Source organism: Lygodium microphyllum, chromosome 15 (genome assembly GCF_053477565.2).
Source record: "Lygodium microphyllum isolate KBCC chromosome 15, Lygodium_microphyllum_v1.1.10, whole genome shotgun sequence".
Lineage (NCBI taxonomy): Eukaryota > Viridiplantae > Streptophyta > Polypodiopsida > Schizaeales > Lygodiaceae > Lygodium > Lygodium microphyllum.
In genome coordinates, this window is record NC_141149.1 from 32,600,655 (window position 1) to 32,613,339 (window position 12,685).

At 41.6% G+C, this 12,685-nt stretch overlaps 1 protein-coding gene across 2 annotated transcripts in view; it reads left to right on the top strand.

The window, feature by feature from the left end:
• Positions 1-357: 357 nt before the first annotated feature.
• LOC148024403 (protein LOL2-like) overlaps positions 358-12,685 on the top strand; it is a 58,648-nt gene continuing 46,320 nt past the window's right edge. Inside the window, exons 1-2 of one of the 2 annotated variants that reach the window (XM_087694051.1) lie at positions 358-755; positions 1,999-2,115. In XM_087694051.1, coding sequence (XP_087550177.1) covers positions 698-755; positions 1,999-2,115 — 175 coding nt within the window. In that variant the 5' untranslated portion in view covers positions 358-697. The remainder of the gene's footprint in view (positions 756-1,998; positions 2,116-12,685) is intronic. The other variant, XM_087694052.1, reaches the window with a different exon arrangement.

A 12,685-nucleotide genomic window follows, 5' to 3' on the forward strand; every position in this document is an offset into this window, starting at 1 on the left:
CCCCCAACCTCCCCACAAAGAAACGCGGGGGCGGGTGCCACTCGTCCAGCACCCGCCCTCGCTGCGAAAATCGCGCCCGCCCTGGCGAGTCTAGGGGCGGAGCGCCTAGTATTGGGTAAGGTGGAGATGTGGTTATTGTCGATTTAAAGGAAAATGCGAACAAAGTGTTATTGTCGATTGAAGTCGCTTTTTGACCCAAGAAAAGCCTACCACTTACATCTACAAACATTTTTCTTCGGAATAATCACACGATAAAATATAATTAAGTTTTGGATATATAGGCGGCAATAAAGTAACCATGGTTAGGATAAGCGCGAGCGTCTGACCCGACGCGAGTTAAAGACTCTTCCTTTTCCCTTTTCCAAGTCACTTCCTGCAGTGTGTCTGCAGGCCCCCCATAGCCATAGCCATAGCCATAATCAGAGTAGAGCACCCCTTTCTTCCCCACACACAAGCGCGCGCGAACGCACACACATACTCTCTCTCTCTCTCTCTCGCTCGGAAAGGAACACTTGTCGATTCTTTCTTCTGTGTCACGCACACACCATCAGGGAAGATACTAATCTCCCTCAGGTCATTGTCTGCTTGTGTTACGCAGAGGCACATTCCATCAAAATCCACCCCTCAAGTTGGCTTACGGGAGCGTGCTCGATTTGTCCGTGCAATATATCTCAGGGTTTTATAGTGCCCCGGGCCGATGCCTGTGCCTCTGGTGCCTTATCCCCCTCAGCCGCAGATGGCACCGCCCCCTTCAGGTAAGATGGTACTCCATAAACTTGCATCCTTTGATTTCATGGGCGCTAATCGGACGTACACCACATAGCCTTTTATGTAAAATCAGTCATGTCTTGTAGAAAATTTAGCGAATAGAATGCCGCGTTTTACCTGTTGCTTTTCACCGAGGCGTTGTTTTCCTGTACATCTTCATCAGGCATCCTCTCATTTTCATATTAAAAAGCACTCGGCCTTGCATTGCGTTGGAATCTAGACATGGTTCCCCTAAGTTATGTAAGAGCTATAGACATAGATCAGAAATGCACAACTCTTTTACCATCGGGTTTCTGAAAATTTAGGATCAGTTTGTAAGTATCTGGCGCAGGTAGAAATCAAGAGGTGTAATAGCAGGTAGAAAGCTGGGTGTATATAGCTGTCGCAATTGTGCTATTGCTCACGCAAAGCTTAACAGACAACATATGAAGTCGATCCACAGAGGTCTTGTGTGTTTGCGATTCGCAATATGAACATCTGTGATGTTGAATGTAAGTGTGGTTTGCCCTTTCTCCTACCTTTTTGTGTATTGCTGCAGCTAGTCGGCATGAAGTGAAATGTTCTAGCAAGATCTACAGATTTATCAAAGTCCCCTTTAGTTACTCTATTAACTGCCTCCTTCGACTCTGCATTGTTTTAGTGACCTCTGCACATGAAAACGTTCCGCTACATAGTTGATTTGGTCAAATCTCCACGGAGAAGCTGCGAGCTGTCTTTATTTTAATCAGCCCTGTATATGGAACTATCCTACTGGAAAGTTAGTTATGTGCACTTTCCTAATGAAAACGTCCTGCCTTGCAGTCAAGACTCAATTCTCTGCATTCATAAGAATGTTCTTTGGACTTCCTTTTACTCGCTATCAGTGCTCTCTTCGGTCTGTCCGTCCCCCTCTCTCACTTCCCCGTTAACCTTGTTTCCCTTCTCTATGTGGGTGTGGGTTTGTGCAGATACATGTGCATGTATAAGCGTTTCTTAAACTGAGTCCGCGGTGGCAAAAATGTTTCTGAATCCACCAGTGTCACCAGACTGGTGCTTGCAGAAATGGATTTGTTAACAGATCCTTGGGAAGTGGCGTAATTTAACATATCGATTTTTTAAAACATTTTCTATCAAAGTATGTTTGCCTGCTTGTTTAGGTACGCTTAACGCAAGCCTTGGAAGCTCAACATGATACAAAACTCTGTCTGAGTGGTGAATGGCTGTCATATTGCTAACACAAATTGCATTCAGCAGGATCACAAGGACAGCTTGTGTGCAGTGGTTGCCGAACTCTGCTTGTATACCCTCAAGGAGCAGCCAATGTGCGTTGTGCTTTATGTAGCATAGTGACACCTGTCCCTCCTCCAGGTTAGTTACACCTCTTCTACATAATTTTCCCTTATGAGCCATTAATAAGCTTAAATGTTTGTCATAGATGAGAAGGGTATTTTATCTTGCAGGAAAGTAATTGAATTTGCATGAAGGTGATTTTGAGAGGGGACATGTTAGACCTGGTATCTCTTGGAATACCAAATAAATTTATACTCTATGAGGGTTGGTCGAGATGCAATCAGTGTGAAGCATGTGGGTTGTTTTGAACTGACCCTAAATGGTGTGAGCCTTTTGGAAGAAACTGGCTGTCGATGCTCCTTGAACAAGGTAAGGGATGCTGGGGCTAGTAAAAGTGCTGAGCCTTGTAAGCATCATCACAACAATCACATATAACTGTGTGTGTGATATAGAACTATAGCACACTTATAAATATTAGTCTGGTAGTAAGAGATGCTGGGGCTGGTAAAAGTGCTGAGCCTTTTAAGCATTATCACAATGATCGCATATAACTGTGTGTGTGACATAGACCCATAGCACACTTATAAATAGGAGTCTGGTAGAATCATAGGTACCATAGATGTCAGTCCATTTGAAATTGGTGCTCTTCTTGGTAAGGTCATGGACTGGAATTTTTGTGATTTTTTGCATGCATCTTCTATATTATGAACATAAAGCAAGAAGATCATATGCATTATGTATACAAGTCAAATCTGGCCATTCCAATATGGGGCTCAAAAACAATATGCCTCTTATAATGGATTTGTTTCAAGGAGAGATTTCACTCTTTCTCACAAAAAGTACAGTTTATACTTCCTCAAGTATTGAAAAGTATTTTCTGACTCTCTTATTGCTTCTCCTTTATCTTGGAATAGACATTAATATCATAGGAGAAAGTACCCACATAGTTTCAATGTGATTGATATATTGGGCAATTAAATGAGATGGAAAAGAAATGGGAAAAACACCTCTAAAGGATAAAGAAACGTCCCTTTACCACATTGATGAAAATAGAAATTATTGCAAAGAGTTTATGAAATTGATGATTACTTGGCAAAGGATTGGAAAGATTAATTGAAATTTCCCGAGGCCACCTTCATGAGCTTTGAAGTCCATTCCCAAGGGGCTCACTTGAATCTTTTGGTGTGTAGGCTTAACACTTTTGCCAAAAAAGTTGCCTTTATTTATCATCCATGTCAAGGGACAAGTAAGGCATCAATAGCAACCTAAAATATGCCAACTCGTTAGTAGCAACTTTGTGTGCCCATTTGTTGAAAATAGCCCAAGTAGAGATGTGCTTGATACTCTTCCTTTGTCTTGGAATAAACCTTAATATCATGGCAGAGTTCCTACGTATATCCAATGCGTTGGATATAAGATGTATCCATGTACTTCCAATATGGTTGATATATTTATCCATCATCCTCTTGAAAGTAGGAGCATTTGTAATGTTGAAAGTGATTGAAGTGTTTGTGATTCCAAAAGGCATCACCAAATACCCTCTGTATAACCGTTGCATTTTCATGATGAAAGTTCCTTGCGTGAATATAATCCAAATTCTAAAAGTTATATTGTGGATATTGTTAGGATTGAAGTTTTTCCCTACATTCATTATCAAAAGTGTGTGGTCTAGTAATAAGTAAAGAGAATGTCATGCGAGGCTATTGAATTGGGATTGAAATTTCTCTCTACATTCATTCTTACTGCGTTTGAAATGCAATTTTCGGGACATTCTTTGAAGCTATTCGTATCTGATGGTATTTGAACCTTAGATTGATTTTGGTGAAATAGCATGCGCGACAAAGCCGATTTACAAGATCATCCAATATTCTTGATGGTCACCTTATTGGAACCCTTGTAATCGGCACAAAAGCGCATCGTGCTATCCTTCCTTTTGGCGAGGACAAGCACACCCCATGGGGATTTACTTGGCTCAATAGAACTCTTAGCCAAATAGTCCCAAAGTTGCCTAGCTATCTCGTCCTCTTTTTTCAAAATAAACCTATAAGGTTGCTGAGAGATGGGATGGCTACTAGGCAAGGTTTGAATCCAATGGCCTAAGGTTCCGCGAGATGGCAAGAGTCCGTCAGGTAACTTGGGCGGAAAAACATCAGCATACTCATGTAATATCTAATCCAAATACTCACTTACATTTGAGCTTATATTAAGTTTATTATTTAAAGAAATCAAATTACATTGATTATCAGACAATTCAACTTTTTTAATGATACAAATATAAGTAGTAACAATTGGATCGGAAAAATGTTAAGTAAACTCCATCGCTGAAATTATATGTATATTATTTTTTGTGATCCTGAAGGGTAAACAGCCCTTGATCACAGGGAAACAACCATTAAACTGATAAGAAAGTGTATGATTTTTGTTATCAATATATAAGGAGGAATATTTTTCAAAGAACCATGGTATGCTAAGAATGACATCCCCATGGTCAAGGTGCATAAGTTGGAAATCCATGGTTTGATGGTACTGTTGGATCAAATGATTCAAGTCTGGCACCATTTGATCCAAGCGATCCACTGTAGGGCCTTCCGTATAAGGGACACGATAAACTCGGCTAGCAATTACCGTCTGGAGTTGTAGACTTTGCATCAAGCAAGAAGAAATAAAATTATAAGTAAAACCATCATCAAATAAAACTGTAATGCCTTGGCCATTTATACGTCTTGTGATCTTTAAAAGATCATGCGGACCAATTTTTTTTAAATTAATGGAACTATTGTTACTATTGCTAGAACAAAGCATTCTTCAAGTAAAATAGAAGAAATACTTGGAGGTTCAAGAGTATTTATTGAAGACTTGGAAGTAGATTTCACCTTTTTGTTTTGAGGACACTCGCCATCACTACGAAAATGACTTGTCTAATGGCAAGTGAAACAACGGTTCTTCGAATGATCCTTGTTGTAAGTGATCTTATGCTCGTCTTTTTTTTAATGCACCTTCAAAGTTGGCCAACAAGTTGTTGCTACCATGGTAGATGATTTCTTCGACTTAAAGATTGAGGTAGCTCGACGGGAATCCCCAGCCAACTAGTTACTCTTACTTGTAGCCAAAGTATTATTGAAATTCATTGCATATTTGTAGAGGTCCTTGAGCAAGTGAAGAGGATTGAGGAGTACCTCATTTTGGTAGCGCGGCGGCAATCCAAAAAGGTATCACATGTAGAGTAGTGCTTGAGGATCATCGAAGGCCTTTGTCTTATGCAATAAATCTTTAAATTCCTGCAAGTATGTATCCAAGCTTTTCTTCTCCATATCAAGCTCAACTAATTTTTGGAAAATTTCAATCCGATCATTGGTCACAAAATGTTCTCAAAAGATGGATTGAAAATGAGCACAAGTCATTCGCTTAGGATATAAGTTCGCCCACCAAATATATACATTTTCTTGTAATATGATTTATATTTGCTTGATGTGCTGAGCATTAGTTCATGCCATCCATTTGGCGAGTCATGAGTTCATGTTTGTCTGATCACATTCCTTCTTTTCCCCTTTAAAGGGATTAGGTTGGAGTTAAAGAGGCAACGCTCTCATGGCTGCGGGCATAAATGGAAAATGGGGAGTGCGGATCTCGGCTAATTGATATTGCATTTCCTTCACTTGAGCTTGGAGAATTGCCACAATGGACGAATCTCCTTCGAACTTAAAAGGAGAAGCAGCTTTGGAATGCTGCTTGTGCTTGTGTTTGGATTTATTGGGAGAAGCGGAATGGGTATTCTTCATGTGCTGAGATTCAATGAGAATGGGTGCATCAAAGGGAGATACACCATGAGAAGATATAGTATTAACAGAAGGAGAGGTTTTAAGAGAGATTGAGAGAATTGTCGATTTGGAGTGCAAGGAGTGCAAGAGAGAGGAGTAGAAGCAATAGAAATGTTTTGCATTTAATGCAGAATCGGAGCCTTTTTTTTTAGGTAGGATGGTCAGGCAGAGGTGGAGTGTCACAACTCTATAGAAACAGAATTTGTATCCTTTTTCATTAAATTGTCTATATAATGATTTATTAAATTTATTTCCTTTGCACTAATTAGATATAAAGAAAAGTGCATTGGAGCTGGCCACTGATGAGTGGTCACAGGTTATGGTGGACCTACACGGTGGGTTAGAGAAAAGATAGTTCACACTTCCACCTATATGGCCCGATTGGGCGTCTATGACTAGAACTCACGCATATCAGGGTTAGACTCGCACACAGAAAGGATTGATGCCTTGAAGTGTGGGCTAGATCCACCAGAACAGACAGTTACAATCAACAAGATGGCATGATCATGAAATGCTTGTATAATGTGCATGTGTGGGCTGAAAGCTTGAAATGCACATTTCTTTGCATAGGAAAGTCACATGAAGATTTTGATACCGTTTTTGCGATGTACACGGAAAAAGCTTTCATATGACACCCATATTGGGGGGGGGGCGGGTCCCCTAAATTTTAGGAGGTCCCTAAATTTTAGGAGCCTCGAATTAGCCTAAAAATGCTAGTCCTAAAAAATAGGGATGTCATTCTAAAAATAGTAAGTTCTGTACTCTGACTGTGCTTACTAAATTTGGTTGTTTCTATTCTTGACAGTATTCAACCCAAAAAGGAAGGCCATAGAGAAGAGACAAGTGTTAAGACACTTGTCACACAAGTTTCCAAGTGTCCCACCACTTGTCACATCTCATGACATGTGGCTGGACACTTGTCTTGTGCTACTCCACTTTCCCCTTTTGTACTAGCTCTTCCCTCTCCTATAAATAAGAGCTCGTTTTTCTTCATTCAGCATCATTTTTCTTTGCTGTAAACTCATGTACAACACCCACAGATAGCTAGAAACTGGCCCCATCCATCCCCATCATCATCCCCCACTTCTCCATTATCAAATTCCTCCATATTCCCTCTTCTATCACTGCTGTTTTACAGGACAGCCAGCCTGTAAATTCATTACAGCACCTCCTTCTCAAGCTCTTTCTTCCATTTTAGCAACAAGAAGCAAGCCCTATCCATGTACTACTGTTCAACGATGGAGAAAGGCTGATTTCCCCTCTTTCTTCTCTCATACTGTAAAGAAATTAGTTCTTATCATTGCATAATAGATAATGCATGTGTGTTTGTACATCTTTGCATGATCTTGCGAGAGTGAGAATTACTTCTCCTCACTCTCAGGTTGATTGTAACTGAGCTCTTCCCTAAGGGACTTGGGTTGAGCAGAAATACATTCCTTCGGGGGGGGGGGGGGGGGTGGTTTGCCCATCTTCAACCCTCAATCTTGTCTCCATTACTTTTACATTTTCATGGCTGTAATTTTGTGAGTAATTTTCATTTTCAGCTTTAAGTGTTCATTCTCTTTTATATTAAATCTCGAAAACAAGCGAATATCATAATTGTTAAGCATACTACGATGGAGGAGGAGCTAGGCTACCAAAACGCAGGTCCCAACAGTCCCTATGATAGACAAGTGATAAAATCACGGATGGTCAGTGATGGAAACTGTCGCCAAAGGCTAGGATGTTGAGGCCAACTTGGAGATGACGACGTTAGGCTAGGAGAAGGCTTCCACACTGAAAAACGTAGGTGAAGGTGGATGAAAAGAGAAGGGTGCTGATGTGAAGTAGATGATGGTGAGGCCAAGAGGAAGATGCTCCAAATGCAAAGCCTAATGCTGGAAGAGGGCACTTGAAGTAGAAGAGGAAGGGTGAAGGCAGCCACGAGCCACAAACCGCAATGTCCTCTTGAAGGGGTGTGAGGGCAGTAGAAGGGGCTGGTGAGAGAAGGGAAGGGTGTTTGATGTGACAGAGGAAGAGGGGTGAAGAATGATTGAAGAGTGGTCGGAGTGGTGAAGAATGAATGAAGTGACTGTTTGTTTATAGACATAAGCTATCTAGGGTGGTGTACCATTGTGTGGCTGCCCACTGAAACGCCCACTGAAAAGGTGCCCAAAATGTGGACATCAACCCTTTTTGGGGCTATCAGTGCGAAACCCTGAATGAAGTGTGTAAACTGAAGAAGTGGTTTCTTAACAATAGTAAATGAGCTACAACAAGAGAATAGAGTGTATTTGTTGAATTGAAAAGATAGAGTGAAAGTACAGCCTAGTTTAGGTCATGAGTTGACCTAACCAGTCTTCCACCAACTTACTAGAGTTAGGCTAACTTACTCTAGTTCCTAGTGTTATATCTTAATGTCTAAAGATACTAGGTACACACACTACATTAACACTTGAATAAGTGTCCATACCACACAAAATACATTGGGCATTGCCCAAAATTACCAAATTCTAAACCCTCCTTGCAGTGCCAATGATACAAGCCTTCCTTCTCGGATAGAGTGGTAAATAACCTGATTAAGGACTAATTATAGCAAACATAAAATTCATGTAAAGTGAAAATGAACACTTTACCACTTTAATCTTGGACATTGGACACTTTGTTGGCTCCAAGATTGGTGCCTCTTGCGGTATTTCTTTATCTTATATTGCAATTGAAAGGAGTACAATTGAGATCCTCTAATCTCCTCCGCTAATCCAAGTGCCTCTTGGTGTCAAAACTAACCGACAAGGTTCTAAACTTGTATGCCCCTTGGTTTGCTTGGGGATTGGTTTTCACCCTGCTCCATGAAAGACAAATTCAGCCCCAAATCTGATATTGGCTGGTTGGCTTGTTGAATCTCTCTGAAATTCCTCAATTTCAGCTACTAGAATTCAAGTTTTAGATCCTTAATTCTAAGCATACGTTCGGAGGTGGCTGTCAAACTCTAATTTTTGCGTAGTTACGCAAAATAGCCCAAAACAACACTCAGGAAGGGGCAAAACAACGAGATAGGGTTAAAATTTTTTGAAACCCGTTCTCTGGACGGAAATGAAAGTTTGTGTCCTTTTAAGAAAACATAATTTATTTTAGGCCACAAATGTGCCATTTGATGGCGGACTTGCTAAGATTGAGACAAAGTATAGGATAGACTGAGTGCAGAGTTCGGAGTAGGAAGAGTGAGTTGAAGGAGTGAGAGCACGACACAATTAGTATTTAGTACAATGACGAGGTGTACCACTTTAGGTTTAGATAATTTACAAAGTACAAGAGTGTAGGGGTGCGTTCACACTCCAACATCGTAAAAGGCATGGTGAGCCTTTATTCCCAACAACCTCCCAACTAAAGGCAACCTGCCTGAGGGTAGAGAAAAGAATCAGCTAAGTCTATGTATGTACAAAGTTGAAATACACATATACTATTCAACCCCCATTATCTGGCGGCAATGAGCAAAGTGCTCTATTGATAGACCCTTGTGAGAAGATTTGCAGGGTTATTATATGTATGTACCTTGACAAGCTCAATGCCCTTGCTGTCGAGTACATCCCTGATAAAATGATACTTCACTTGTATGTGCTTTGTCTTTGCGTGAAAGATATGATTCCGTGCTAGCATAATAACACTTTGACTGCCACAATGGAGGATAGGAACCTCTGTAATCCCAAGCTCTCTCACCAGACGTGAAAGCCATAAAGCCTCTTTGCATGCCTCAGTGGCAACCATATACTTTGCCTCTGTAGTAGACAATGCAACACACTTTTGCAGTTTGGATATCCAAGAGACTACTCCACTTGTGAACGTTGTCGGAGTGTTTGGGGTTGAAAGTCTACCGCGGGGGTAAGAGACAGCAGGGTGAAGGGAGATTTAGGGAGAGGAGTAGATTACTCCTTCATCTTCCATGTCAGAGTACTGGTCACTACTTGAAAACTGCGATCATGCATCACACAATTTCGCCAATCCTTCTTTTTACATAAAATCCTCCCAAAATGGTTGAAAGCTACATGCTTTCTTTTACATGCCATCCTATTCTAGAAGTTATTTACAATTTTTGGTTTTTACAAGAGAGAATATCTAAAATATCAAAAATTAGCTATTGTCCAAAAATCTAGTATTTTTAAGCCATCCACACTACGAACACTGACATTAATGACTAATATGGCATTCATTCTCTAGATCAATAAGAAAGCCATACTCTAGAGTTTTTCACATTGTGTCCGCGTAGCGCCACGACAGCCATCCCCTCCTAAGCTGCACATCCTCCGGCATGTGCCAAAGTCTTACGGATCTGCAGTGTCAGAAGAAGTATCCTCTGCCATGTCAATGTCTTCATCTTCTACCTCTTTTTCTTCCATATTCTCATGTTCATGTTGAATGTCCAACTCCTTTTAACTTATACGCTGAAGAATCCTTACGTTTAAAGAGCTTGATATGTTTTCCAGTCACTGGAATCCTTAGAGCTGTCCCATCCATCTCATTTAGTGCATAGGTAGCATTATCAAAAACAAACCTTACCACATATGGACCAAACCATTGCTTTGCCATCTTCCGACTGGCACTATGTTGATTTTCCAAGCTGCTATCATAAACTAGCACGTAGTCCCCTTCTTGTATAGCTCGTGGTCAAAGTGTGTGTTGTTTGTCAAACCTCTTCTTGTTCTTGATCCTTGCAGTCTTTAGCTTTTTCATGGCTGTCTCAATGTCTTCAGGCCTTCTTTCCAGCTGTCTAATGCGTAGGACCAACAACTCTTCTCTATTCAAACCCTCTTCCCACGGTAGAACACTCCAAGTTGCAATAGTCTTCTCAATAGGCATGATTGGTGGTTGTCTATACATTAATTTAATCGGAATATACCCTGTAACTGCACTATGAGTGGTCCTATAAGCCTAGAAAGCAAAAGGTAACATTCTTGGCCACTCTTTCATCTTGCCCTTGCATGACTTTGCTAATAATGCCTTAATGATAGGCTGATGACCTCTTTCACTTTTGCCATTTGCTTCAGGATTGTAGGCTGAAGTTGAAGCCAGCTTGATACCCAATCGTGAAAAGAAGTCATGAGCCTCATCCACATCCAATTCTCCTCTATCTGCAACCACTTTTCCAACACAACCATACTTGCAAAAGACTTCTTTTGATAAGAACCTGCAAATTACTTGAGTAGTCTTTGTACTAAGAGCTCGACCTTCCACTTGATTTGTCAAGTCTTCTCGTGCAAGCACAAGATATCTCATATTCCATAAACGTGTAGGCATGGTAACCAAATCAACTACCCATTTGTAATGCATAGACAATGGAAAGGTTGGTTGCAAACCATCTCTATGATTTACCATGGAATACATCTGACACTGCATGATTCCACATAATGCTCCACATCTTTATACATGTTTTGCCACCAATACTTCTCTTTGATATTGGCAAATGTGTCCCAAACTCCTCTATGTCCAGTCCATACGCTTTCATGAAACTCTTGCATCACCTGTTGTTGCAATATATTGAAAATCAGGGTAAGTGACTTTATATATGCAATCCATCGTGACATGGCATTATCAGGAGTTGAGCAATTTACTATCATGCCCAATAGAGGCAGACAATCAGTCTCTACCACTACATGTGTAAGAATCGATTAGGCACGAAGATCGAGGCAGACTGTCGTATGCGCAGTGAGAGACAGAGAGAGAGAGAGCGAAAGCAAGCAGTGTAGAGTGTGAGCACGTTTTTGGTACAATGACGAGTGTATATATATATGCAAGTACAATGTGCTAAGGGTGTATTTACACTTGTGCACATATAAAAGGCACGATGGCCCTTTATTCCCAACAACCTTCCACCTAAAGGCAATTGTGAGAGTGCGCTGCGGAGGAAGGAATACGAACACGGAGGGAGAGAGAGAGAGAAAGCAGAAAATAAGGAAGAGAAATCTGCACTGACTGAAATGAATGCTGAATACAAACGGGAAGGCGGAGGAGACTGATCAGTCCCTGCATGCAGCCCACAGCGTCAGTGAGGGCACCAGATCAGGCTGATGATGATGGCAGCACCACCACGGCGGAGGAGTGTCGGAATCTGCAAGAAGACAAGTGATCAAGTGGGGAGGGGGGACTGCCTATAAATAGGCAAAAGGACAAACCCTAAAAATGCCCTAAAATGGGCGCCCCACATCAGTGACCAAAAAAGTGGCCGGGCAGCCAATGGCTGCCCACTAAAAGAGGCCAAAAAGAAATGCACATCCTAAGACAGCCAGTCGAGAGTGACTAGCCTTCCCTATCATAACACATGACAGACATGTCAGAGCTCCTAATGTCCTCATCTGACTCAGACTGAGGCTCACAGGCAGGAGATGACAAGGCATGACAAACATGATTGCTAACACCCCCTCTCAAATCTTGGATGTGGCTGAAGGCCGAAGAATAAATAGATCATGGGGTGGCAAGAGGAATGCCAATATCAATGAAGTCTGTCGATGTAGACTACCGCTGAAGGAGCTCCTCACGATCCTGGGAAACCTCCTCTAAAACACTAGGGGCCAGGGAATCCACAGCCGCATCACCGAGATCATCCCCCGCTAAAAGGGATGGGGGGGTACGAGGGAACCAGCGGAGGAGAAGGTGGGGGGTAGGAAGGAACTTGTGGAATAGAAAGTGCACAAGCGGGAACGGGTGTAGCAATAGATTGCCTCGGAGGACCTTGCATCAAAGAAGGGGAATGGAGCCTGTAAAGCCCGCTCTCCTGCCAACTTGTAGATAAGACAGCTCCTGTAAAAGAATCCTCAATAACAACGGCTTGCTCAGTGAAGATCCCTTGTGTGCCAAGC